This window comes from Trachurus japonicus, chromosome 3 (genome assembly GCF_045865225.1).
Source record: "Trachurus japonicus isolate A0001 chromosome 3, Traja_1.0".
NCBI lineage: Eukaryota > Metazoa > Chordata > Actinopteri > Carangiformes > Carangidae > Trachurus > Trachurus japonicus.
The window spans coordinates 18,878,859-18,906,717 of record NC_140909.1 but is presented as its reverse complement, the minus strand read 5'-3'; the positions used below and the strand labels follow the sequence as shown (position 1 = coordinate 18,906,717).

General features: G+C 41.5%; 3 protein-coding genes across 7 annotated transcripts; 1 reads left to right on the top strand and 2 right to left on the bottom strand.

Annotated features, from left to right (window-relative positions):
* Window positions 1-968: 968 nt before the first annotated feature.
* Window positions 969-18,250, top strand: pkma (pyruvate kinase M1/2a). Of its 5 annotated transcripts, none has more exons than XM_085765278.1 (11): window positions 969-1,077; window positions 8,612-8,793; window positions 9,071-9,162; window positions 11,641-11,772; window positions 11,902-12,088; window positions 12,191-12,461; window positions 12,614-12,764; window positions 12,976-13,128; window positions 14,805-14,971; window positions 16,614-16,795; window positions 16,980-18,250. In XM_085765278.1, exons 1-11 carry the CDS (start codon window positions 1,031-1,033, stop codon window positions 17,084-17,086), a joined length of 1,671 nt encoding a protein of 556 aa, XP_085621404.1. In that variant the 5' UTR covers window positions 969-1,030; the 3' UTR covers window positions 17,087-18,250. The 5 variants fall into 5 exon arrangements, with proteins under 5 accessions (XP_085621404.1, XP_085621421.1, XP_085621413.1 ...); XM_085765295.1 differs by lacking the exons at window positions 969-1,077; window positions 14,805-14,971 and adding exons at window positions 2,455-2,499; window positions 15,392-15,558; XM_085765287.1 differs by lacking the exon at window positions 969-1,077 and adding an exon at window positions 2,455-2,499.
* Window positions 18,251-18,492: 242 nt separating this feature from the next.
* dhdh.2 (dihydrodiol dehydrogenase, tandem duplicate 2) lies at window positions 18,493-22,136 on the bottom strand. The gene is made up of 7 exons (XM_085765308.1): window positions 22,012-22,136; window positions 21,084-21,195; window positions 20,702-20,865; window positions 20,038-20,290; window positions 19,393-19,517; window positions 18,998-19,148; window positions 18,493-18,756 (listed from the first exon to the last, which is right to left on the bottom strand). Exons 1-7 carry the CDS (start codon window positions 22,099-22,101, stop codon window positions 18,647-18,649), a joined length of 1,005 nt encoding a protein of 334 aa, XP_085621434.1. The 5' UTR covers window positions 22,102-22,136; the 3' UTR covers window positions 18,493-18,646.
* Window positions 22,137-23,358: 1,222 nt separating this feature from the next.
* LOC146989886 (trans-1,2-dihydrobenzene-1,2-diol dehydrogenase-like) lies at window positions 23,359-26,832 on the bottom strand. The gene is made up of 7 exons (XM_085765318.1): window positions 26,609-26,832; window positions 26,367-26,478; window positions 26,124-26,287; window positions 25,343-25,595; window positions 24,640-24,764; window positions 24,341-24,491; window positions 23,359-23,992 (listed from the first exon to the last, which is right to left on the bottom strand). The coding sequence occupies exons 1-7, from the start codon at window positions 26,696-26,698 to the stop codon at window positions 23,883-23,885; spliced, it is 1,005 nt and encodes a 334-aa protein (XP_085621444.1). The 5' UTR covers window positions 26,699-26,832; the 3' UTR covers window positions 23,359-23,882.
* Between the last annotated feature and the right edge of the window lie 1,027 nt (window positions 26,833-27,859).

Sequence of the window (27,859 nt, the reverse complement as noted above, 5' to 3'; positions counted from 1 at the left end):
ATTAATGAACAGGTGTTAGGCCAACTGTCTATCTACAGGGGAACAGATGAAAATTGAGTCCAACTTTTGTTTGGAAACCGGACAAAGGACACTAAATAAATAGGGGGGATTTAGTCTGATATCATGCCATAGTTACATGTCTATGGACATTCTCATTCATCCAGGTCATCGTTCTTTTTGTCTTGCTAGTGCGGACTAGTGAGACTTGTTGCATACGAACTGATGAAGCCCCTTGGATAAGAGGCGAAACGTCTTCCCAGACAAATACAAGTCCAGTTGCCTATGATTCAATTTGCCCAGAAAAAAAATGCCATAGTTACTTTTTCAACCAATATCATACAGTGGGCTATTTTTTTGTATTGGAATAGGTGTTCCACATCCACTTAAAGTGTAAATGTCCATAACTGTGCATATACTGTATGTATTTCTAGATGAACCTACGTAGACTGACGCAGAAATCCTTAAGATCACTTGCAGTAGGTCATTTTCAATTCCCCCTACTCATTAGGCTGCTAAAACTGCACCGTAGGTGAAACTCCCTGAACCTATCTTATTGGAGGATCGTAAAATGCAGTGAGAATTTCATAGAGTGAAGGAATTTTAAAACTACAATATCTTATTTGTGGAGAGAATTCTTGACTGTTAGCTCTCTTTTAAACATTAAGTTATGGCTGTCAACCAAGCTGATTGTGTAGGCCTAACTAACTTATTGTAGCAAATTCAAAATAATTTTCACTGTATAAATCTAATTTAGCAATGAGTTCACCCCACCCTTACCCACCCATTAGAACATCCTATCTCCTCATCTCTGAGATTTATCAGAGGATATTCCCACAGTGTCTTACTGTACCTCGTGGCCCAGGGGTTAGCAGCCGTTAATGCTGACTGACAGCCGGGGGCTTGGCCTGTTGTGGACAGGGTGACTGGACGGAAGATCTGTCCCTCACCTGGACAGGTGTGGCCATTGGCTTCAGGCACTGGAGTGGAGTGGATCCAGACAGAGGGTGCCAGCAGCCAGTGAGGTAACAACATGGGCAGTGGAAGCAGCAGTGCTAACACCACCACAGCTGTAGACAGGTGAGTGCAAAATGGGAATCTGGGGAAAGGGGACATAGAAGTGTGTCAGTTTACTGTTGGCAATAGGGAATACAGGAAAAAATCAGTGAAAAACAATATTCCTAGTCCAAGGAGTGCATTGGCCAGATTGATTTGTTAAACCCCTTCTGCAAATTGTACATGCTTAAATATGTCACTGTGGTTCAGCTATCTCTTTCACAGAGCTGATTATCACAACAACACAAGGAATCATCCTGGGGAACATTCGTAACAGAGCTGTCGTCTGCTCTGGAGAAAACAAATATTACATATGTTGTGTTATTATCTGCCATTAATAACGTTATTTAGGAAGTGATGCCATTACACTTGACATTAGCCTATCTGAAACAATGCAGTGGTATAGAGAACCTCAAACAAATTGTATTTCTCTTTTGTGTGGACTTGTAATTGCTATAAGTTAACCTCCTAAGATGAGTTTGGAATTACCCTTACAAATATTGGCTGTGGACTTTAAATTTGTAATTTTTAAATTAAGTTTAAAAAGAATATTAAATCAATTAAATATAGAAAATCATTTGTGAGGAACTTTCTCATATTTAGATTTTTTTTTTAAATAATATGTTTTTCCAATACTGAAAAACAAAAAACCGTTATATCATTTTTCGTCACTAGATGGAGGTATTGCCTCAGACACTGTGCAGTAGCAAGGTACCAGAATATGGAGGTGGCCCTCTTGATTCATCACTCAAGCATCCACTGCCCCGTGGTGAGCTGCCCATGCATTTGATGCAATTCAAAGTAACTGCCTGGTATTTGGTACCAGCTATGAGACCCGAACCGTATTTCTGCCCGCCCGATGGACAAATTACCTTAACTTTTCCATGTTTCCGGTGTGAACATTTTGATATTTCGCACATCCACACGATAATGAGGCCGAAAATACAGAGGCAACATGCCACATTACTGATTCCAATCTGTCACGTAGGCTCATGAATATGCACAAGGCATTGAACGCCATGATAACCAAACTAGTGCGTTTTGGCAGGAAACCTCAGCGTGCTATCATCAGCAGTCACATGTCGAAACCCATGCTCTACTGATGTATTTACGCCCTCTGATTGGCTCCCTAACTTTACCCAATCACTCACACGTTCTCTCTACGTATCCTTCCGCTTCGTTTTCAGTTTTTACCATTTCCTGGCTTTCTATATGTTTCATACAATAAATAAAACCAATGTTTACATAGTTAGTGATGGAAATGGTTGATGTAAATATCTTGAAGTGGATGCTTCCTTTTTATTTCTCTATGTTTTCTCGGATGGATATGTCTCAGCATCCCTAGAAAGTAGTTCCGCAGCGTGAGGGACTAGGGAAGGGAGATCACCTTGAGGTTGTGACAGTGTACCAGCACTTCTATCGTCCCACGTTGAACAGCGAGGTAAGGTGGGTATCTGCAACAGAGGCTGCTGCTCCGGCGTTTTATCGATTCTCTGAAGTGCTCTGATAACTTGTATGACTCTTGCGTTGTCATTATTACTGCCTTAACCATTTTTGCCTTTTTATAAAAAGTAGCTACCAGTACATCCTGCACGCTGGTAAGTCCGGGGATATATTGAGTCCGTTCACTGGTGGCTTGTATCCACTCTTTACTACTCAACTGTTTTATCGAAATCATGTTGTTAAAAAGCCATTACTACGTATACACTTTGCTAAGATGAGCCCTGTTCCGCTTTCTGTGTTAAACAACGTTATAAGTTCAAATTGCAGGTAATGGGTGAATGAACTGTGGGGATGTGTCCGTTCAGCTGTCTGTTTTACTAACGTATATCACGTTAAAGTTGATGTCGTGCTAGAAGATACAGTTTTTACATATAAAATTATGCAACTAAATTGTGATGTGTGTAGTACTGGACGTTGAAGAAGAATCGCTTCCTGTTGCCTCCTGTTGTGGGTGTGGCTGCTATGTCCTCTTCGTCCTCCCATTGGCCAGGCTCCGTGATGCCTGTAGATCAGGAAAATGTGACGCAGGATGAGAACGTGATCTTTAGCGCATCGCCTCAGATACATTTCAACTGTGTTGTATAAAATGACATACGATACATATAATGTTTAATAGCAAATGGTGTTGTCATGATGTCATAATCCTCGTGAAACGAATTCACCCGAGTTAAAAAAAACTGGACCGCATTAAATAAGAGCCTTGTCGTATAATAGGCTTCCTGCCATTCGCATTGGCACTTGCATCGTCATAGGTTAAATTCATCACGATCACCCTTCTATCCATCTTTACATCTTTACAACCTGAATCTCGGTATTTGTGCAGTAAAATGTCATATAATTTGATGTGTGTGTGCGTGTATTCCCTCAGCAGCGTCACTGCAGTGGCTTGCTGCAGTGGTCGGCTGCTGTAACAGACCTTGTTGATACTAGATAGCCTACGCAAGAAGCAAGGCAGGGCTCACTCTGCTTTTCTTGGTTTGCAAGTTTATTGATTTTTATCTCTATGTTCCGCCCTATTTATTTGAGTACAATGCCATGTTTGTTTGACTGTTCTTAAAACAGCCGAAGGATGATGATGAGGTGACCTAGCAAGGCCTTGTCTGAAGGTGCATGTGAAATGTGATAATCTCATATATCCTGGGGCCTGTAGCCTTGCCTGTTTTAGTATGATGTAAGAAATAATTGTTTTGTGATTCACAGATTTATGGAGACATTGTCAGTGCTATGTCCGTCTCACGCCAAAGGCCCTGTTGTCAAAATAGAGTCCTAATCCCAGCAGGCCAGCCGGGTCAAATGACAAGGAATTATGTTCAAGCCATGAGCTCAAAAAGGGAAGTGGACAGTGTCTGCCTGCTAATTAAATTTAGTCTATTGGCTAAGAGGGATGTTTTTCAATGATCGAAAGTCTCAGTGTTGTAATAAATGATTCCCCATGTCGCAGGAGAATCTCATTTACTTAACAAATTCCATTTAAAACCTGCGTCGGTAAAGTTTATCTGAAAGTTCAAACTCTCCTAGAGCTCTTTTACCCACTGAAATGAACTGCTGGTGACATAGACACAAGTTTGAGCTGAAATTGCGATTTTTTTCTGTCACTGTTACTCTGCCGGTTAATTGATGGCAAATGTGGACTGTACTGTAATTTCCCATTGTGGCTTGAAGTGTCCTTGACCTGCTGTTGAAGTACAGTATGATAGTTCAAATGCAGCAGAGCCAGTGGTCATTGCAGTGCAAGAGGCCCTTTCCAGCTGGCACCACTCCCATGCAGCCTGTCACCAGTGTATATTGTAACTGCATAATAAATGACTAATACTTTGTCGAGTCACGGGTTTGAAAAACTACTAATTATGGGTATTCCTTTGCCCTAGACTTTACACTGCATTTACAGAGATCCATGCACTCATGCATCCATGTTTGATATCAGGTGATTGGATAAAATTATTTTATGTGTATTCATAATACACTGAATAGGCCCAGCGCTCTGTATCATTGATGTCATGCGGTAGGTTTGTGTTGTAGTTTGCAGGCCTAGTTTACAGGCCCACATAGTGTAGATTCTGACTCTCCGAGTATTGGATTTCTACAAACAGACTCTGCATGCTGTGTGTTATTATTAGTCAAGACTCTGTTTTTAGGCTCGGGGGGATGCATGACCTACAGTGGTGGTGGTGGTGGTAATATCGGTGTGACACTTCTCCGGTGTGTCGTCGTTGAAGTCTCAATGTATGTCGGTTGGATCAGGTCATGGCGATTGCCTGGTCACAGCAGGCACTCTCCGTGTCCTTTATCCTCATTGAAAGGATTTACTCTTGAGCTCCTAAACGTGTCGTACGTATGCATGCGCAGTGCAGCAGTCAGTTCTGCTTGGACTGCTGTTTCAGGAAGAAGTTTTCTCAGTGGCATTTCAAGTTTCAACAGGCTGGGGCTTCTGTGGAGATCATTGGTAGTAACGTGCAGGGTTGTCCCCAGAAGGAACAGGAAACTCTACTGGTGGTATGTAGTGCAACCTGTAACTGGTGCTTTGATTGTGTGAGTGTGACTGATTGGAACCACAGGCTGTGAGCCATGCTGCATGTGCCCACTGTTACGTCATACTGTATCTATAAGGGATGATAGTAAATGTCATGTCACCCTGACACCAATGCTACTGTGTGTGCTAATGATTGCCCAGACATTATTCCTAGATAAAAAAAGAAGGCAGTTGTCCTAGAAAGAGGAGATGGTACAGAATGAGAATATGTTACCATAAGAGAGTATGTTACAGGTAGATGTGTTGTGAAGGGATTGGAGGGGATTATTAGCAGCCAGCTCTAAAGCTAAAGCTGTATCTGTGTCACGGTTACAGTGGCTGCTGTTGGCCTGTGGTGGCTGACCAGGGGTTAGGCACGCTATATGTCTGTCAGTGGGCCATCATGGCGGACAGTCGTACTAATACAGTCAGGAGCAGGTAGACCGGATCAGAATGGTGAAGATATTAATGCACTCAGAAAAGGTCTCCGCCTTGGAGATATCTCTTTCTTCCTGTGATGTTGCCTGTGACTTTACCTCGCCTCACCCAAAGATATAAGAAGTATCTCAGGATTGCAGAAGAATGGCATTAAACTGAAAACATTACAGGTTATAACTTGTTTGCTAAGCTCGACTGGAAACACATGGAAGCTATGATTTAAGTGGAAAAGAGGTACTATTTACCAGGCACATCAGAAGTTACACATGTGTCCTAGGTTACTAAAATACATATTTACATGTCAGCATTTTGTAGCACTGGAATTCAAAGCCAGCTTTGTTATAGACACAAGTCACTAATACTGCAACTATGGTTTGCCTAGTTGCTTGTAAGGATAGCTGCCTGAAATGTAATCTTGGCCTTTCCCTCAGAGCCAAATGTGCATCCCCTTTGAGTTTTGCAATTGCAACCGTCAGTATTGCATTGTCTTTAGAATTACATTAAAACTTGATGTTGGTGATATCTGTGTCTTTAGTAGCAGGCTAGTTGAAACATATGTTTTACTAAAATTCTGAATTCAACAGGTGAAGATAGTCAGTTTTAGATAAATTGTTTAGTCAAATAGCCTTTATTACTAGCGCTACAAGTGGTTGGTTTTTTATGATATGCAACAGGGTAACAACATTATTTTACTCACATTTGAGAGGCTTCATCCAGCAACTGAAAAACACTTTAAATCATTATTTGACTATTGCCATCATTGGGTGTTTTTTGCATCAGCAGTGTGCTTAGATGTTGGAATGATCCACTTCTTGTTTTTAGCTATTTATATTTTGCACAGAAAAGCCAGTGTATCATACAGAATTTAAATTCAGTTATTTTTCTTAAAAATGTCCTAAAATGAAAAAAAAACATAACAAGAAATCATTAAAAAAAAAAAACACACACACACACACACATGCAGCATGCTCAAGTCACTGTCAGTATGTCAGATTCTTTTCTCCCCTCTGCAGTCTTTCTCAATGGTTCAGCCCACTCGTGTGTCTGCCCCCTAGTCTTGTCATGGTTGTGTTGCTCTAGTGGGGATGTGATGGTGCTCACGTACAGCTCTGGTCTGGCACTGGTCTGCCCCATTGAGTCAGATGTTACATCATTACTCAGTGGCTCCTTTTGGTGTCGTGGCACTGCCTGGAATCCCCCACCACTATGCGTTTGTAGGTAGGATGTGAGTAAGAGGACATAAGACCATGAGTACTGGTATTGAATGCAACACATTTTCCTCTGACTAACCAGGACTACATAGTCTATTAAGATGGAAATACAGAACCAATCTTTCAACTTTAAAAAAATATATATTTATGGTAACTTATATAACATGCCCATCACTTTACATGGCAGACACCTCAGCTAGGTCCTGCTGTGTATATTATTCCATGTTTTAATTGAGACCACCAGGTATCAGAAAAAGGATAAGAGGATTAACTTGTGTCCTCGAAGAGACAATTATTTGTCAACCTGTTGCTCCTGTTATGAAGCAACCAGTGAGAGTATTTTTGTTGAAGTCCACTTCAATGAATAATTGAAACAGAGGGAAACTAATCTCTCCACTGGATGCTTTAGATGCCCTTAGTTTGCACTTGACAGAGAACTGTAATATTCTTAAGGTAATTGAGTAAGATTTTTAGGGGTATTATCTTCTTTTAATCACTTTGACATTCTTTATACTTCCCTTAATTATTCCCTTATTTTGATAATGTATTAATTATTGGAAAACACTTTCTTTGGTTGTTTTGGAAGGAGTCCTTGACATTACTTTGCTTACTATTCTTAATGGGAAATGCTGGTAATGTGCACACATCAACCTCTACATGGGTACAGGTGCACGATCTGCTTATTACAATGGAAAATATTGCTCACTTTCTTGTTCTTGGTCACAGTTTCTGTATGAATTTTAAATTTGGCATTTTTTTGTCTCCAATTTTCTGTTTGAATCACGCACATTTCTACTACGACTGCCATATCGCCAGACTGATTGTTCAGTCATGCGTCTCCTCCTCCTAAGTCTGTGGTTTGGTTATGAAACAAAGCAACCAGAGCCGTAGTAGAATCAGTAATCCTCCTCTTCGTAGAGAGGCAGTGCTACATCTTGCTCAAATACACCATGTTGGCAGTTTGCTGAAACATGTCTGGATGACATGTTTTTGTTTGTACAATATGGGGAAAAGGAAATTTCATGGGCAAAGCACACATTCGTCAATGCTGTGCACTCATCACACTATTCAGTCAGTTATTGGTGCACAGATTGCTGTCATGTTCAGTGCGCTGTATTTTTTCACTTGGCAATTCCAGCCCCGAAGTGTTGTTGCCGTGGATGACTCAGGGAGAGGTGGGTGTGGGGACAGGATGTACAACACAGTGTAGCAGCTCAATGAGGTGCACCACTCTGAGGAATTAGCTTTTGCCTGCTCCGTTATGTATCAAACTACTGTGTGAATGTCTGACACCTGCCTGGAAGGGCTGGTGTGGTTTTCACAATTGTCACAAGTATACATGTGTTATCTGTATAAACTACTGGTTGTGTAAGCCTACCTACAAGACAAATAGTAATATAACTCAACAAAAGGCAGTCCCTCACAATGACCTACTATTTACATAGACTTGCAGTGGTTATTTCATAAGCCTTTGTGGCTTGGATAAATTTAAACTCCCAGCTTGACTGCACTTAGATGTTGGAAAGCAATATCATTCATTAATTGATTCCCACATAGAGATTCACTTCACTACCACAAGGTCAGGATAGGTATACAGTAGTACTATGTTGCTAAGGAAACACAGCAGGGCAGATACCCTATCTAACCCTGAGTCACATCAATGCAGCCACAGTGCGAACTTTAATCCTCCTGCTGGCCAAAGGCAATTAAGTTTTGACTCTTCATGCCACCTGATGTATCTAACTGTCTGCTGTCCAAAGGTCCTTCTCTATTTGAAAAGGCAGTTTTAGTTTATAAACTTTGAAAGTGGCTGATTTGGGGATCTAACAGTATTTAATGGAAGAAATCTGTTGATTACCTTCACTCTGTCCACTAAAATACCTTCATTTTCTTGTAGGACTTCTCAAGCTACCCCAGTGATTGCAATGCCTCAGCCAAAGTCAGACATGGGCTCTGCCTTCATCCAGACGCAGCAGCTCAACGCTGCCATGGCCGACACCTTCTTGGAACACATGTGCCTGCTGGACATCGACTCTGTGCCCACCACTGCACGCAACACTGGCATCATCTGCACCATTGGTTGGTCTACATTGTTGGTCTGCATGCTTAAAGACGAGAAACCACAATGAAACATAACTTTCACAAAACGATAGAAAATGTTTTAAACTAATTACAGAGGAGAGTTTATTTATACTGTAAAAGGTTACTTGCCTGCTTAATTGTTCAGACATATGTTTTGTTTAGATGTTATTGCAATTGAGGTTACTGCATAATTTCTTGTGTAGCTTAATTTTCAGTAAAAAATTAAATGGTATCAAAATGTAAATCCTTCCCTTCCCTAAATGACTGCCTACAGGACCAGCCTCTCGCTCTGTGGATATGCTGAAGGAGATGATCAAGTCTGGAATGAACATTGCTCGCTTGAACTTCTCACATGGCTCACATGAGGTGGGTCTTTCACCATCTCTTCCTCAGTGTAAATGAGTTTGGCAGGTACAGTCAGCATCAGCAAGTCTGTTAAAAGTCACGTTTAACCTGCCCTGATAATATCCATCAAACATAGTTCTGTGCTTTATCACAAAATACCGTTGCTGGTTTGTGGAAATCTTTACCGTCTCTTAATATTTACTTTATTTATTACCACACAGGTTTTGTAACCCTTCTCACATAGCTCAAGGCAAGCACGTAACTCATTATGAGCTGCAATCAGCTTGGCACTTTAGGAAAGACTTGGCCAGCCAGCGTGAAAGAAAAAATAGTAATTGTTAACTTATTTAATATTGAGAATTTGGGCCAAATAACCATCAAATGTGATGGAGCCTTACTGAGTCTGTGCCCCTCAATGTCATATGATCTCTTAGTTATACTAGCTGCAAACCTCACCTGAAAGTTCCCAGGTGGATCAAAACCAGAGACTCACTGGCTGATTGTCAGCAGTTTGTACACTGTATTCAGGCAGGCATGTCAACTCAGGTTAGATGAACCCATAACCTGACCTTGTTCCAAGGCTTCTGCAGGGTGGAAGCTGTCATGTATCCAAGTCACACCACTCAAACCAGTTTTAATTGTTAACAGTATCTCTGTATTGTTTCATAATTTGGAAATGAGACAAAATGAAAAATCACAGCAGAAGCATATATGGACAGTTTGTGTATATAAAAACTGATTCCATCGCAAACTTAGCAGAAAAATAATTCTGTTTGATTATGGTTTGTGTGGGTGTACAACAAGATAAAAGGTCTGTGTAGATTCAAAGAAACAGCAAAAGAAACCAGGCCTATGTGCCTTCGGGTACTATAAATACGTCATCTGTAGCTTCCTGTCCTGCCTTTATCTCCTCAGCAGGCAGCACGCCTAGATTCTGAAGGTGTGTGTCTGTGTTTACACAAACCCTCACCAAGGTCAGACAACTTCCAGCCAAAGTGACGAACGGGAAGTAGATTATTTTGCAAATCCAGTAAGACCCATCTCATAAACCAACAGTAATAATACTGATAGAGAAGATAACTGAATCCATAAAATGGATTCACTTTCGCTTTGGTTTAATTGAACATTATAAACCTATGGACTCAGATCTGTACACATATGTACAGTAAATTGTCACTCACCCTAAATATAGCATTGGTCATAAAGACTTAACTTTCTGCTTTACCTCCATTGTAAAACTGCTGCATCACACTGGGGGCAGCCAAGACCCCAACCATATATTTATTTTTGGCTGGACTTATATTTTAACTTTTTGAACCAACATTTCTAAAATATTGTATTTGAGTCTATGTAGCCTTAGTGGTGGTTTATGTGACATTGTGACGTTGTGACCATCCAGGTTTTCTTCTTGTCATTGTGCTGTGAGTATAGTGTTTCTCAGTGTGTTGCCAATGTGAAAGGCAGCCAACGTGATTACCTGCCACTTAAGTTATTACTGAAAGCTCTGTTTGCCCAGGTGGGCAGCATGGGCCATGTGCAGCAGACATCTGTCTTCAAAGCCACAAACATCCTACTGTGTGTTCATTAGCTTGCACTAATGGGGGAAAGATGACTGACTGCATCACTAGTATAGCAGTACTGAATTTCTTTGAAGTTCTTCAGAAGTTCCCACAGTATTCCCAGGTCAAATGTGCACCCGCTTTCATTGTTTCGCTAATTATTTTCACTGGAATTTGTCAGACTCTGTTTATGGTGTAAACAGTATCAGACAATGAGTAATGATTGTATGCAAGTCTCTTTAAACTTCCATCTTTCATAACTGGGACAAGATTTAAATTGTTCAGTTTTCATTGTGTCTTTCATTCACCACCAAATCCACAGTGGAATTTCTTCCTGAACTGAACTTCCTCAACTTCCTCAACTGACAACCTCATAATAAACACTGGAGGCAGTAGACATTACAGTCCTTGCAGGTGGCGTTTCAGGTTTCATCATAACAATGTGTGACATGAGTTCAAGGACACACACAGCTACAAGGACTCCTACCTCTGATGATTAGTATATTGCTTCTCTCTGTAATACTGTATGCTATGCAATGTATTACGTCTAACTTAATGGCAAAATTGAATTACTCTTAATTTGCAAGATATTTCAATTTAAAGGCTCTCAGTTATTCTGCTTGGTGACAATGACCTTTTATCATTAGTCCGGGTGGAGGGTGCAAGAATGTGACCCCTAGTGATGCTGACATTATGATGACCATGTGAGTTGTCAGACGCACTTTTGGCATAAAGGTTAGAAAGGGCATCAAAAGACAAACAAAACTTAGTAACACTTGAAAATGTGTCAGTGCCAAACTATGATTTCCTCTTCTTCCGATTTGTGTGCCAGGGGGAAAGGATTGAATAAAGGAGTTTGGAGGTCACAAATGTGTCAATATTACTGTCTTTTTACTCTGAATATATTTTAAATATGCCACACTGTTCTTCATTTCTGCAGTACCATTCAGAGACCATCAAGAATATTCGTGAAGCATGTGAGAGCTTCGAGCCTGGCAGCATCCAGTACAGGCCCATCGGCATTGCCCTGGACACCAAGGGCCCAGAGATCAGGACCGGCCTGATCAAGGGAGTGAGTTTAGCATCACTTGTTCTCACTCTTTACACAAATACAGTACTCTTTATAACGAATGCAGTAGCTGTTGTTGATAATAGAACATTTTGCATGAAAATAAAACAATTTCTATCAATAATGTGACAGAGTGGCACAGCTGAGGTGGAGCTGCAGAAGAATAACATGATCAAGATCACTTTGGACGATGCCTACCAGGAAAACTGCAGTGATGAGATCCTCTGGCTTGACTATAAGAACATTACCAAAGTGGTGGAAATTGGCAGCAACATCTACATCGATGACGGCCTCATCTCCCTGCAGGTTAAGGAGATTGGTGAGTGGAGGCAAACACATACAGTAAATCTCTTGTGATCCAGTAGGTTTACAAAGCACTGCCGTCTTTTAACCTCCTCTATATTATAATTTTTTTTCCTAGGCTCTGATTTCCTCATGTGCGAGATTGAGAACGGTGGCACCCTCGGCAGTAAGAAGGGAGTGAACCTCCCTGGTGCTGCGGTCGACCTGCCTGCTGTTTCAGACAAGGACGTCAAAGATCTGACCTTTGGTGTGGAACAGGGAGTCGACATGGTCTTCGCTTCCTTCATCCGCAAAGCAGCTGATGTGCACGCTGTCAGAGCAGTGCTGGGAGAGAAAGGCAAAGACATCAAGATCATCAGTAAGCTGGAGAACCACGAGGGTGTGCGCAGGTATGTGTATATGTGTACATGGATCATGTTATATTTGTGCTGTGTTGTTTTTGCTGCCCACCAAATCAAGACAAAAATACTCTATGTATGTTACTTCTTGTGGTTATGAAGGCAAAGTTCCATGTTGTCTTAAAATTCTGTCTGGTCCGCAGATTTGACGAGATCATGGAGGCCAGTGACGGCATCATGGTCGCCCGTGGTGACTTGGGTATTGAGATCCCCACAGAAAAGGTCTTCCTTGCCCAAAAGATGATGATTGGTCGCTGCAACAGAGCTGGCAAGCCAATCACATGCGCCACTCAGGTCAGAAAACAACAGGATGTACTGGAAATACTATTGCTGTATTTTGTAGGCTGTACTTTCCCCAGTTGGTAAAGTTTTACCAAAAAAAAAAGAACAGGCTATCTCAGTGTCATTTTTGTAAAAAATACTATAAACATTAATTTTGTTTGCACCACTCAGAGTTTGATATGTATTCATCATCTTCTGAACCCCTCACATTATCACCATTCAGATGTTGGAGAGCATGATCAAGAAGCCCAGGCCAACCCGTGCTGAGGGCAGCGACGTAGCCAACGCTGTGTTGGATGGAGCCGACTGCATCATGCTGAGCGGTGAGACCGCCAAAGGAGACTACCCTCTGGAGGCAGTGCGCACACAGCACATGGTGAGTTAATGCATTAAATAAAATGGTGGTAAACAATGGGGAAAAAGCACATAGTTGTATAGCTGTAAAGACCTCTTGATTGAAAAAATCTAAATGTTTGCATCTTCTGGGAGGTGGCACTTTCTCATTTCCTGATTTTTGTGTTCCTCCGAACACATCTTTTACTTCTCATTCAGTTGCTCAATGGCACAGCTTCTTCTTTCCACTTGGCCCAACAGCTGCTAAATTTACTGTCGGTGGCAGTGTTAGGCCAACTGGAAGTGCTTATCATTTGTTCATTTATCCATCCACCTATTTCCAGTTTCACTTGCATTTAGGATATCTATTAAATAATCAATCATCAATTAATCACCATTAAGAAATGTGATCATTTAAAAATAAACACATTAATAGTGCAACCTTATCTGTGCTTCCCCAAAGTCATTTACATTCAATGTGGATAACTGAACCAGTGTTTTTCAATACAAGTAGTTACCTTTATGACAAGTGGGGGCATTTGAGTCCAACGAAACTGAAGAAAATACCTGTCACCTGCACCTCCTTATCTAACACATTCACCGTGGCTGCTCTTCTGTTCCTTTCCTTGATCTGCTCTCGTCTCCCCCAAACTGATATACCTCAACAAGGATTTAACAGCTCATAGAGAATGACAATAACACTTGAGAGGAGGGAGCAGGAAGAGCACTTTGAAGTTTTGCTTTGTATTTTTCAAACAGGGAAAGACACAAATAAAGCACGTTATACAAGTGTTAACCATTCTTCATGAATTCCTGCATCAAATTCAATTATTATGGATGGATAGTGCAGCTAATGCTGTCTTGCATACCTTTTGTTGTTTAGGCCTTTCTTGGCTAACCTCCACTGTCCTTGGCTATGCTCTGTTGTTTGCACTGCTATGCAGACCCAGGAGTGACTCAGCAGTCCTACAGCTGCTGCCTCTGGGCTCACTGGCCCTATACTGAAGTTGCATGGAGAGCTTCACAGTCCATAGTAAAGCACAGCTTCTATTGACCTAAAACCAGACATTTACAGGGCTATATAAAATATCCAAAACAAGGACTTGCTCTGTTTCTAAGCCATTTTCTGTCATGTTTTGTCTTTTCTCATCTTTCTAAGTCTTACACGTTTTGTGTCCTCCTCACTGTTATAACATTCGCTTCACCTCTGTGTACAGTGTGTCACATCTCAACTCCCAGCATATTTTTTAACTCCCAGTTAACACAAGTTGACTTGTTAATAGTGAAGTAATTAATATGGGGTTCTATTTTAGCTTTGATTATCGTTATATCTTTTTTTTTTTTCATCTTATCTTTATGATGAGTAGTTTATTTCAATAGGTCATTTTAACAGTGCAGTTGCTATGGCCCCTGTTTGCATTGTAATATTATACATCTAATATTTTCTTAATGGTTGTGGTAAAGTCTGGACTCTGGATATGTTTTAATGTTGATGTCTCCCTGTTCCCCCTCCCCCCCCACTAACTGTGTGTGCACCATTACTCTTCAATGTCTATCCTTTCCTTTTCCTCTGTCCCTTTATCTTATGTTCTTCTTGTGTCTCTGACATTGTCTCTCTCTGTTTTCCATGTTCCTATCCTTTTTCCTTCATCCACTTTCTCATTTTACACCTGTTTGCCTGGTGTGGGAATGCCTTTGCTCGATGCTCACTTGTGCCAGATCGCTCGTGAAGCCGAGGCAGCCATGTTCCACCGGCAGGTGTTTGAGGACCTGCGCCGTTCCACACCACACTGCAAAGACCCCGCTGAAGCTATTGCAATCGGCGCTGTTGAGGCTTCCTTTAAGAGCTTAGCCTCTGCAATGATTGTGCTCACAGGCTCCGGAAGGTAGGCAGGTTATCTGGCCCTGGCAGGTCGCAGAGGACACAAACCACTGTTAAAAGACTCAGAGAGGGAGAGTAGGGCCAGACAGGGACTGAATGAGGAAGTAACTGGGAGAGCCTGGCAAACATTTTGGGCAGACAGCTTATTGGTTTTAACCTATGTGAACATAATTAAAGAGCAAAATGCTGGTGTTACATGGTAGATATTCATGTGTTGGCTAACCTTTCACTGAGGCTTATTGGCCTCTGCTTCAGCACTCAAAGGGACCATTAGGCCATCATGTCCCCAACAACTAAATCAGAAGTCTAGCTCAGCATTTGCCAGTCACTCCCAGTGGTGTGAATGACTCGGTGTGCTGTATAGATGGCGTGCGTGACTGAGAGTAACCCCCCCACCCTTCCCTCGCCGTCCTTCGGTGCTCAGATAGCACGGGAGGCCGAGGCGGCCACCTTCCACAGGCAGCTGTTCGAGGAGCTGAGGAGACACTCTCAACTGACCAGAGACCCGTCAGAGGCTGTGGCTGTCGGAGCTGTCGAGTCTTCCTTCAAATGCTGCGCTAGTGCCATCATTGTTCTCACTAAGACCGGGAGGTAAGAAAGAGAAGGATAGAGGTGAAATGAACCTGATCCTGAAGGTAAGGTGTTGCCAAACTGAGCACCTAATGTGCTCTAATAAATCCCTTCTCCTTCAGTTTTGTGTGTATGTGTGTGTGTGTGCTGTTACGTGGGGTGGGTGGAGACAGCAGCATAGATCAAGATTGAGAGTGGGGGGTTGTCAGTAGCCCAGTCCCAATTTCAACCTTATACAGACTTGACAGCAGCTGGTGTGACTGCACCCTCCTCAATGTTTCAAGAGAAGTGGGACAACATTTATCATTTTAGTACAATTCTCATCTTTGTCCTGCCAAAGGCATTTAATTAAAGTGACTGGTACATATATATCAAATGCTCTCAGAAGATTATTGGAAACCATTGGTGGTACACTAGCTGCCAAATTAAGCAGAAAGAAACCTGCACTTGACAGAATTTTTCAACTGACATTGTGAGAGAGCCGTGATTTCAACATCAGTGCCATAAATTGTGGGTAGTTCCTCCAAAGTAAGTGAAGCACTTTAAACTTCACAACAGTTGATTTAACAGTGGGGAAGTTCTGAGCTTACAGAGTTTGCAATTGGAGAGTGAACATTTGGACTGGGTCACTGACGTCTGGTGTTATATCACATTTTGATTTTGTTGCCCCTAATAGGGCAGGACAACTCAATATCTTTATTTATGGGCTGGAAAGCTTTTTAATCACATTGCGTAAATTTACATGTATGAGGCCAAACTGCTTATATGCTATTAGGATGCTAAAACACGTTATTACTCCCAAGTTTTAATAGAAATGTTCATTCATTTTCATATTCTCCCTGTGAATTAATATCTGTAAAAATAGTTCAGCATGCTGACATGGTGACTGAAACTCTATTCTGTCCACACCAGCATGGTTTAGGCATGGCTTAGTGTTTTAGCAGTGTCTGCCACCATGTCACTCTGTAATTATGATAATGATTAGGTGTATGGTTCTTGCAATTAGCTTTAAGGATATAAATATTAAAAGTCAAGCACTTCATTCACATTTTGTCTATATTTGTGCGTATGTGCAGGTCCGCCCACCTGATCTCCAGGTACAGGCCCCGTGCCCCCATCCTCGCTGTGACCCGTAACACCCAGACTGCCCGTCAAGCTCACCTGTACCGTGGCATCTTCCCTGTCCTCTACACCAAGCCTGCCAACGACGTGTGGGCAGAGGACGTCGACATGCGTGTCAACTTTGCCATGGATATGGGTAAGACTTGATGTGCTAACTTGTCATTGTCATTGCAAAAATGCACGTCAATATGTTCCCCTGCACTTTGATATGACTACTTAGAATTCCAGTGTAAGAACAGAATTAATGTCATTGTTGTGCTGAACAGCTCCTAATACATTAAATAACTTTGGCTAAATGTTATAATGTTTTAATTTCCTAGGCAAAGCCCGTGGCTTCTTCAAAGAGGGAGATGTGGTCATCGTCTTGACCGGCTGGCGTCCAGGCTCTGGTTACACCAACACTATGCGTGTGGTTCTGGTGGCCTGAGCAGCCTGAACAGGGTTGCTCCGCTTTCTCCCTCACCCTTCATCTATCTTTCATAGCTCTCCACCCCACACTCCACTCCAGCTGACAGCCCTTCACATCCAACGTCCAGGATCACAGATTCCACCCCTGAACAATTTATGGTTCAGGCTGTGATGGAAAAAAAAAAATAGAGTATAGCCTTCTGTACAATTCCACTTTATGTCTCCATTCCATTTGTCGATTCTCTCTATAAAACCAGTCTTCAGGGCCTCAGATGATTACACCCTAAACCAGAAACTGCTGTATTTATTCACTCAAACATTTGTATTGTTATAAGTGAGTGTAAGAGTGAATGCATCCTGGTTTTGTGTGCATGCGCATACTGGTTCTTGTTTAGGTGGGGTCGGTGATGGGGCAGACTGATCTCAGCAGAGCACCTTGACTACTGTAATAGTCTAACCGCACTCCCTCGCCGATTAAAAGAACAAACTTGTGGTGTCCTAAATCAAAGGGCTCCCCCTACAGCACAGCCTTGGCTTCACCACTCCACCGAAACAAACCCGAGTAGTGCTGTCTGTACGAAGTGTCCTCTCTTAAATGCCGGCTTTCACTGTATTTAAGTGTATCTGTAAGTGTTGCACTCCTAATCTACTCCAGACAATGTTACATTCTCTACTATACTTGACTTTTGTGAATGGTAAAGTTTTGTTGTGGGACATCCAATACTACATATATTTTGTCTGAATATAGAGAAATGTTAGTTTTGGATGTCCTATCCAGAGATGTTTGAGCTAGTTACTGTATTTGTATTATTAGATGTGTCATAAAGCCTTTACATTTCTTTGAATTTATGTCATATCTAAGTTCGCACTTATGAATCGTGTGGTTCAATAAAGTTGACTGATATGAATGAGCACTTTTAGGTTTTTTTTCACTGATATAGGGATAATGCCATGTCCTTGTCAGTCCCAGTGGGTGATAGGTAGAACCCCTTCGCTAATCTATCTCCCCTTACTCCAGTGACCCACTGTAGCTGTCTTCATGTGTCTGATGTACTTTTTGATTGTAATGCTAGAGTGTCAGAACTAACTAAATGTAAAGGGGTATTATAGTGTTTAGCTGGTGTACTGAGCTGTCCTACAAGACTGGATTTCCATCAATAAAAGAGATGAGCACCTATCTAAACTTGCAAGTGTTTTATTTTACAAATGACTCATCACAAATTGAGCACTGCAGTAAATTTACATTAAGATACAGTATAGAATTCAGAAAAACCATAAAGATGTAATTGAAAATGTAAATATTACACAGTGTGAGTGAAGTGTCGATAGGTTGGTGATGAATCTGAGAGCTTACAAATATATCCAACATTTTAACCTGAAGACTAAAGCATAGTCAGCCACAAGAAAGAAAGGGGGGGAAAAAGATGTCACTAAAATATTAACTTTATTATTCTCCACTGTATCACAACATTTTACATTAAGCACTGTAGTGTTTGGAAGTAATGCAATGGAAAAATAACATTTCTATTTGTTATAAAATGCAATTACACAGAATCAATCTTGAGTTTATGTTTAACATTCACTGGCAGTCCTGACTGTACACCACTCCCACCTGCCTTCGGATCTCATCCTCCGCCTCAGCCAGCAGAAGAGAGTCCACATGAGACATCACTGCACTCTCCTTCAGCCCTATATGGAACAGACATAGTGTAAGAACATACACAGTGTACTGTCACGACTACTTGCCTTAACAGTATACCATTGCCATTTAGAGTTTAGTGTCTCTGATGCCACCTGGTGTTGAAAGGGTGTATAAGAAGTATCACAAAATGCCTGCACTTGGAGAAATCCATTCAAAAATGATATTTTGATATTGTGTTAGTGCATTAATTTATTTATCTATAACAAGTTAAACATTTTAAATATGTACCTTTGAGCAAACACTGGCGAACTTCCTCTGCTTCATAACGCATCCCTGTACTGTTGACGAAATTGAGAGGCAAATACGGTTCAGGCACCGGATACTGAGTCTCCTTCCCATTCACCTCCAGTGATGTGGGGCACCACATGTGAGCAGGGACCTGAAAAATGTGTATAAAATTACAGCACGTTAATAGAAGATACATTTCTCAATTTTTTTGTTGCATAACACACTTTTTCAGTACACCACTCCCTTCCTTCCTCAATTGCTTCACAGGTGACTGTGGTTCACATAGTAACAATTGATTGAATTCTCAAGATGCAATGTGCACAGTGCAAACTGGAGTTACATTTCAGACAATTTGAATTTTATTTTGAATATGTGGCTTGGCTGTGATGATCCACCTTGATTGTACCCTTTGTGCCCACAATAATGGCCTCATTTGGCAGCTGCACACACGCAGAGCAGGTAAACACAGCCATCCTGTTCTTGGAGAACTTCAGACTGACAACCACGGTTTCATCCACCCCTGTAACAACATATTGTATAACAAAATGCACATTAAATGAAGTCAGTAAAACAAAAATCATGTGTTTGTGACATGAATTAAATGCACCAGAGTGTCAGTGCATTATCCTATGTTCTACACTGAAGAAGAAGAACACTTTATTGTGCCATAAAATAAGTGTCAGAGATAAGATCTGAAGTCTTATCTAGTTGTTTGTGTCATACTGGCACAAACAACTGGAGCAAGCCCTACAAGGTCTGATTTAAAAATTCCCATCTGTTAATACATGAGCAGCAGCAAGTGAGGTCAATGACTCAGTGTCAGCCTGTGTGAGTGGGTGATACCAGCAGGCTCCATGTGAGCAAAATACTTCACTGTCATGTCACTGTGAGCATAATTCAGAGTGAACCACTTGTTTTTGCCAATACAATGCCACAAACATGGTATGTTTTAATACTGAGTAAGTGCAACACTTCCCCTTATTCTAACCGATTTGTCAGTTGCATTGGAAAAAAATTAATCTGCTCTGGGTTTTACTTACCCGTCTCCTGGCAGACCCCAGTGGCTTGTATACACTCGGGCTTCTCTCCATTATACACCATATATATGAACTGCAGGCAGTAGATGCCGAGGTCCAGTACTGCTCCTCCACCCAGCTCCTTCTGTACTGTTCTGGGTATGTGCATCAACGGGGCACCAAACTCTGCTCTGACCATCTTCACCTCACCCACCTCCCCCTGGGCCAGAAGCCTTTTGATCTCCACAGAGGCTGGGAAAAAACGGGTCCAGACGGCCTGCAGTGAAAGGGCGAGAGGAGGTTCATGAAGGTTTTTGTAGAATATATGCATTTTGTTGTTTTTCTGGCTTTTCTGACCTTTCTAACTAATTAAATCATAATGAAAAGATTTCCTAAAAGTCATATGTAAATACATAGGTATTTGAGTACATAAATCCACTATGAATTTGGGTGGCAAAAACTAAATGAATCTATAAGTTTGAATAGAGGTAAAATATGATAAACATTAATGATACTTATTTGTAGGCAAGAATTGTAGGCTTATTAAAACAAAATGTGAGTGTCAAGAATGTAATGCATTTGATCAACTATCATACCACCACCATTGTCCAGAACCCAGAATAAATGTACAGATAAGAAGAAGAATTTAGAGCAGTGAAGGGAACGGTTGTTTTTGCTCCATCCATACTTCCATGAGGAAGACGTCATTCCTCTTGGCAGAGGCCAAGATCTCCTGCACTTGCTTGGAGTTCATGGCCAGCGGCTTCTCACACAGCACATTCTTCTTGGCGTTTGTAAAGAGCAGAGAAACACTCAGATGGTAGGGGTGGATAACTCCAACATACACCACATCTGCACACACATCCACACACACAGATCAGAGAACTTCCTGTAGTAGGAAGACACAGAAACTAAATTGGAAATTAGTGGTGATCCACCAGAGGTCCAGGGTTTTGCTTTGTTGTTGAGTCTCAACCCAACACATCCAGTGGCACAAAGTGTTTGAAATGCCAGATGCATTCAACCATCATCAACCAATTAAAACTGACCCTAGAAGGACAGGAACTGACCAATATCTGGATCTCTGGCCAGCTCCTCGTAGCTGCCATATGCTCGAGAGATGTTGTGCTTCCTGGCAAACTCCTTTGCATCCTCCAACTTGCGAGCTGCCACAGCCACAACCTGTAACAGTTTCAGATAATTATACCCACTCTAATAAAAAAGACACACCACACTCTTGCAGGATTGTGCACCCCACTGCTGATATAAAGCCTTAATTCTGATGATCTTCCAAACTCTCACATTATTGTCTTATAAAATGAGGCCATGTAATTGGTTTTATGATTTTTTCCTGCACAGTCCAATAATACACATAATATCATGTTGGTAAAGAACTCTGCCTTCCACAGCCTTTGGTGAATGGATGCAGACAAACATTGTTTAATAGATGAAATAGCTCTCTCCCACTTACATTCATTCTGGAGAGTGAGAGATTTAATTTAAGCCTTTTAGTTTTTAATGCTGCATTTTTTTTTTTCATTATGCAATTGTATTATCTAAGGCTTGTTTTGAGTGTGCCTTTGTTTTGATTATTGTAAATGAATGTTGATTTGATGATTATAGACAATACAATAATGATTTAGATTCTTGTTGCCTACATGCCTAAAAACTACAGCTGCACAAATACCGTATTTATTGGAATATGGGCTAAGGAAATCTTTAATGCGCAAACATGAAGGACACCTGCAGATTTTGGCTTGCAGTGTTCACTGATCGGTATGCACCCCTCTGCTCGTTTAAACTGCACGTTTCAGATGCTCAACATTGTGTGTGCATAATTTATGTCGCCACAGGTCTTTTGACATGACTTAAAATCAACAGCAGGAAGTAATAGGCTACATAACACTGTCCTCGCGGAAGAGCCTAAGTGAGTCCTGAGTTGTGATCACTGTTGTGTATTCGTGTCTACTACACTATTACACCCACTGATACTGGTACCTGATGGTCCTCGGTAGGCAGAGTTTTCAGAGCCACGGTGAAGTCATGACTAATCTTCCCAGCGCTGCAGATTCCCCACCTGGTTGCCATATTGGAAGAAGTGAGGTCGAATGAATGGGAGGAGCTCAGAGGAGCAGACTGCATTAGAGAGGCCGAGCTGCAAATTAGGCGTCACTGAAACGTAGTGAGTGCGGCCCAATAGTGTGTCTCTACAGACGGAGCCTTTTAGACAGGAGGAGTGTATGACAGTGGCCGCTCTCTGCCACAAGGGGGAGACACAGTATTAGTTTTCAGTGTGTGACGTTGCACAAAAATGACACGATGGTCATGTTTTTTTGTTTACAGAGCGAAAACGTGACCTCCAGATAATCTATGCCCTCGATATTGTGAGAAGCTCCATGCTCCCCTTTCTTTCTTTTCTTTTCTTTTTATTTTGTAACATTATTATTCACTACTAACAATTGTCATTTATTATTGTCTTCACTTTATATTCCTTCATTTAAATCAGATCTTTACTATTTCACAATTAGTCTTTCACCGTAGCCTACTTTTATTTCTCCACTGATAAATAGTGTGAATTCTTCTTTACATTTTCATTTATTTCATTCATTTATTTTTTCATTTATTGGTCAAGTGTTTAACCTCACTTTTAATTCTTGAGATACTGTAGTCTAATGTGAGTGTATATTATGGAAACAAAAAAACTATTCAAATCTATTATTGATATATTCACCCCCCAGTGCATCTCTTGTATTACTTTGATCAGGATAGATATTTTTTTCGTGAATGTAATCACCAAGAGTGGTTTAAGGTCAGAGGTCAAAATACAAAATAGTCTCTTCAAGTGCACAGGGACATTTTGGAAAAGGCTGCTGTTTATCATGGCTTGAATCTGGGCAGTCCATTTATTTTAGTTCATATAATAAATAGAGAAGGTTCGGCTGAAATACTGAAACAGAAATATGTGTTTAAATAATTATAATTCCCTCATAAAGTGATGTTTTAATTCTTTTGCATTAGCCTAATCAATATCAATTAAGTCTACATCATTAGAAATGTGCCATTTTTGTAATGGGCTTCATTGTGTAGCTATGACCAAGAGAGAAATTGAGTCCAAAGGGTCGAGAACAAGTATTAATTGAGCTGTGCTCTTTGCTGACTCATAAAGGCCTTCCTCCGTCCTAACCTTGAAAAGCAGACAGTGCAACCTATTTTTGTACGGAGAGAGCATGAATCTATTTGTAGACCGCTGCAAGGGGCAGACATGACAGAACACTTTGATTCAAATGTGCCACTCGAAGTCTACTTCTCTCCTGCGAGAGGATAATATTTGAAATGAAACATGGCTCTTACAATCAGTCCTTTATTGGATTCATCAATCACACATCTCACAGTGACAGCTGGGTTTGTCTTTAAAGGGCCTAAGACTTGATTACAGGATGGTGACACACAACATGGTCGCTCAGTTTGTTTACATTGTGATCCATCTGCTGTGAAACATGTTTTGGCCTATTTTCAACACTGTGTGATTTAAGAATATACAATGTGACTTTACATTTTGACTCGGAGGTAGAATTACTGTGTTTGGAGCAATCATGGCTGTGTCCTAGGATAAGAAGAATATAAAGAGAACAAACTCAGTAACAATAGTGGTAAATGCACACGTGATGTACAGTACGTCTTCCAATAATTTACTGGCTGTATCTTTAACTCAGTGGCAGCTGAAAATGTTATTCTCAGTGTCACTGGCTTTGTCACAATGCCATGAGTGATCTGCCTATTACAAAGATCCAAACACCTTCCCCAAGCAGCTTCCTCCGTTCCATTTGAGTAGGTTTAGATCAGGTGAAACAGCTCGGCTTCGAGTGATGTCATTGGCTGTCCTGGCTGAAGACAACTCCCACCTGTTTCCTGATTTCGTCCATGATCTCTGTCAGCAAGACAGACTCTGCCAGAGGCATCCGTGGGCTCTCCTTAAGTCCTGCAGATGAAGAGGAGTTTAATAGGAAAACCAAACGTGCCACAAATGCACAGCTGTTTATAAGCACAGACAGTTAAGTCATGCACATTCATAAATTATGTCAAAGCGAGGATGTAAAGATTGTGTAAATTATAAGAGGGAGCTAAATCAATTCAAACAAACTAAAGGACTTTCCAATTACTGATAACAGCCTGATGGCTGCATTCATGTCAAGCTCCAGGAGTGCAATGGTTTCACTGAATTGCAGCGTCTTCCGTTCAAACTCCCCTTTCCTTTGAAGCAGTGACCATTCAAACAACTTCATCTATTTGAAGACAAATACACAACGTTCCTTTTATCATGTCCTACCCTTAAGCAGGCACTGTCTCACTTCCTCTGCCTCATAGCGAAGCCCGGTGCTGTTGGTGAAATTCAGAGGGAGGCATGGTTCAGGAAGAGGGTACTCTGTCTCCTTGTCGTTCACCACTAGTGTGGTGGGGCAGTGCATGGGGCCCAGAACCTGGAGGGTAAAAAAGGAAATCACTCAACCTCATAAATAGTAGTATTTAATTAAATGTCAAAGTAATTATGGGTTATTGTAGTGTTCACACATCTCAATCATTTCTTAATCAAGTAAAATGTTCCTGAAGAGGATGAGCAAAGCGCACTTTAATAGAGCCTTTAGTGCCGCTGATGACAGCATCGTTTGGAAGTCGAGTAGCGATTGAAAAGGAACAGAAGGCCATCCTCTTCCTGGAAAACTTCATCACCACCACCACTGATTCATCCACTCCTGCCAAAAAAAGTCTCTGTCAAAACCAGTGAATGGAAAATGAATGAATGAATGCTAACAATATTGATGTCAATAGAGTTTAAATTCCAGTTTCCAGTTCAGTTCACTTCAGGACATTTTTACCAGCAGACTTCAGTGAGGTCTCAGTCCAGTTCTGTTCAACTTTACTGCCACAATGTCATTTTCTTAAAATTTAAAAATTATTAAATTTCATAAATGGAACTTCTCATTATATGTATGGTGTGACTGCGTACAGACATTTAGTCACATATCCCCCTGCCAGTTTTACAGTAATACTGTATTCTCTGGGGAGGATTTGGATTAGTCTGACATTTCAAAGATAAGTGTGGGATTTTCTGTGTGATGAATTCTTCCCCGAGGTGTTTACATTTTGGACAGTTCATTTAGGAAATGTGATTTTCTGCCTAAGTTTCTCCTACGTCTCACAAGAGATTCTTCTTTTCCCCTGTTGTCCTGCACTGTATAAACAGTACATGATCACTGATTGACACAATGTGGTTAATAATACTAATCCACATTCACACTTACGCTGCATGGGCCTATGTGCTGAATCATACCTGAGTCGAGTAGCACCCCTGTGGCCTGGATGGACTCTGGCCTCTCTCCGTTAAACACCATCAGCACAAACTGCAGGCAGTACACGCCGATGTCCAGCAGCGCTCCTCCGCCCAGCTCCTTCTCCACCGAGCGTGGGATGTGGAGCTGGGGGGAGCCGAAGTAGGCCTTCACCAGCTTCACCTCCCCTACTGCCTCCTCCGCCAGCAGCCTGCGCACCTCAGCGTGAACAGGGAAGCATCGGGACCAGATGGCCTGGGATGGAAGGACAGAGGTGACAACACAGCACCACTGTGGGTCAATGTTTAAACTGGAGTTGCACATGAGCAGTAGTTTATTACCACTGTATGACTACTGATGTGCTGGTCAAACATGACATGACAAGATGTTTCCCTTGTATCATGAGCCATAAATACTCGCAGTACATGACTTCAAATCCAGCAGCCAGAAAGGAGGGTTTTCTGAAATGTCACAACTGCTGTTTTAAGGTTCAGCATGGATGTGTGAGATTAGATAACCTCATGGCATCAAGATCCAAATCCACTTTCTGCATTTATATATGAAATGTCACAAGAGATTCTATTCTATCTTTCCAGTTTTTGTAGCCAAACGTCACTTTAATAAATTATATTGAGCAATGGAGCCCTGCAGTGCGCGAACTGTTTACTTTTTTGCTCCCAGTTTTTGAAGCCAAACATAAATTCTGGCACCATAACTGAACCTATAGAAAACTCCTCCAGGTGGCCACTAAGGAAATGACTACAACCTTTAAATCTTACCTACCTCCATCAAGAAGACATTGTTTTTCTTAGCTGCAGTGACGAGGTCTTTCACTTGTCTGGAGTTCATAGCGAAAGGTTTTTCACACAACACGTTCTTTCCAGCCTTGAGGAACAGCAGACCAACTCTCCAGTGCTCCGTGTGCAACACTCCCAGGTACACAATGTCTATGAGGACACAAACAGTAACTCCAACACGCCCTTGTTTCTGCCTTTAAACACAAGCTGTTTCTTACTATTGACTCACCAATGTCTGGGTCGTTGGCTAGCTCCTCGTAGCTGCCATAAGCCTTAGGAATGCCATGCTTCTTGGCAAACTCTTTGGCACAATCCAGGCTCCTTGATGCGATGACTGCTATCTGCACATGGGGGAGAAAAACACAGTGGGGCATTCATCATGGTGTTGCTCTCTCAGCAGCTCTGCTCACTCCAAAGGTTGACATCTTGTGTGACAATTAAAGTGTAGTGAGCTAATTTGCACCTGAGTACCTGATGATCTCCGGGAGACAGAGTCTTCATGGCCACACTGAAGTCATGACTGATCTTCCCAGCACCGCAGAGTCCCCATCGGGTTGCCATGTTGAATTGGTAGGGCGACAAATGAGCGAGGTGATGCTTCAGTAAAGATCAGAGCCGGTGGTGAGTTGTGACCTTGACAAAGGTGCAGGTTCAGGGAAAGGAATGCACTAAACTGTCGTGCCTTAGCACCAGTCTGCATTTATATGCTGGGGAGGGCAGGCTGTGTCACCTCTCTTTCCTTGTTGTGTTGTTGCTGATACAGGCCTTTCAGTCCAGGCTGAGGTGGTTTGCACCAGTTGGCTCCAGCAATGTGTAATCACTGGGGCTCCATGCCATCATTAACACACACACAGGGGAAAGGAAGTTACATAGTTTAATGTTTAAGGCTGGGGTGAGGTTTCACCTTGCCCTAAGATCAGATCAGCACAGGTCAAGTATTAGAAACAAGAACAGTTTTGTTTGCTGCTGAGAGAGACACTGATTAGCCTGCGATGGTTTTACAGCCACACAGAGGCCAATGATTAAACCAGAGTCTCGTTGAGGTTTCTGGGATGAATAGATATGCTGGGTTCACATGCTCACGGAGCCCACAGCAGGGCAATTCAACTGGCCAGTATAAGCTGAGCCAGGATGACTATGGAAAAGCATCAGCTAAGTTGCCCTTGAGCTAAATATTATCCGTTTAGCCAGACAGGCAGTAGTGTAAACTCCCTGCCACATGCTGCCAGCAGAGGACACTGTGTTGTCGTCAGCGGAGTTTACTTCCTCTCTCAAGCTCCGAGGATTTGGCATGGCTTATTGTGAGGAATTATATAAAGGTTTGCAAAACCAGGTGAACCAAGAAGAAAGAAGAAAGAGGCACTTTGAAAAGTATTTGCCTGAGGTCAGATAACATTTCTGGAGCAGTTTGAAAAGAGAAAATGAGGATTTTCATGTCAACAATGTTGTAAGACAGTGGAACAAAAATGTTTCACTTTTTAAAAACATTTCTCTGCATCAAAATATATTTTGTATACATGTAAAATAAAATAAAAAGTGTGATCTACATTCACTCATTGTCCAAAAATAACAATCTTGAGTATATAATTTCCTTTTTCTTATTTCCTGCATGCAGAGTTGATTTACATGAGAAAACAGCATCAGTGTCAGCGATGTCTTCATTATAGAAGAGAAGGAATTTTATCAATGACTTTCCTCGCTGGCTGCTTTCCTTTTGTGTTT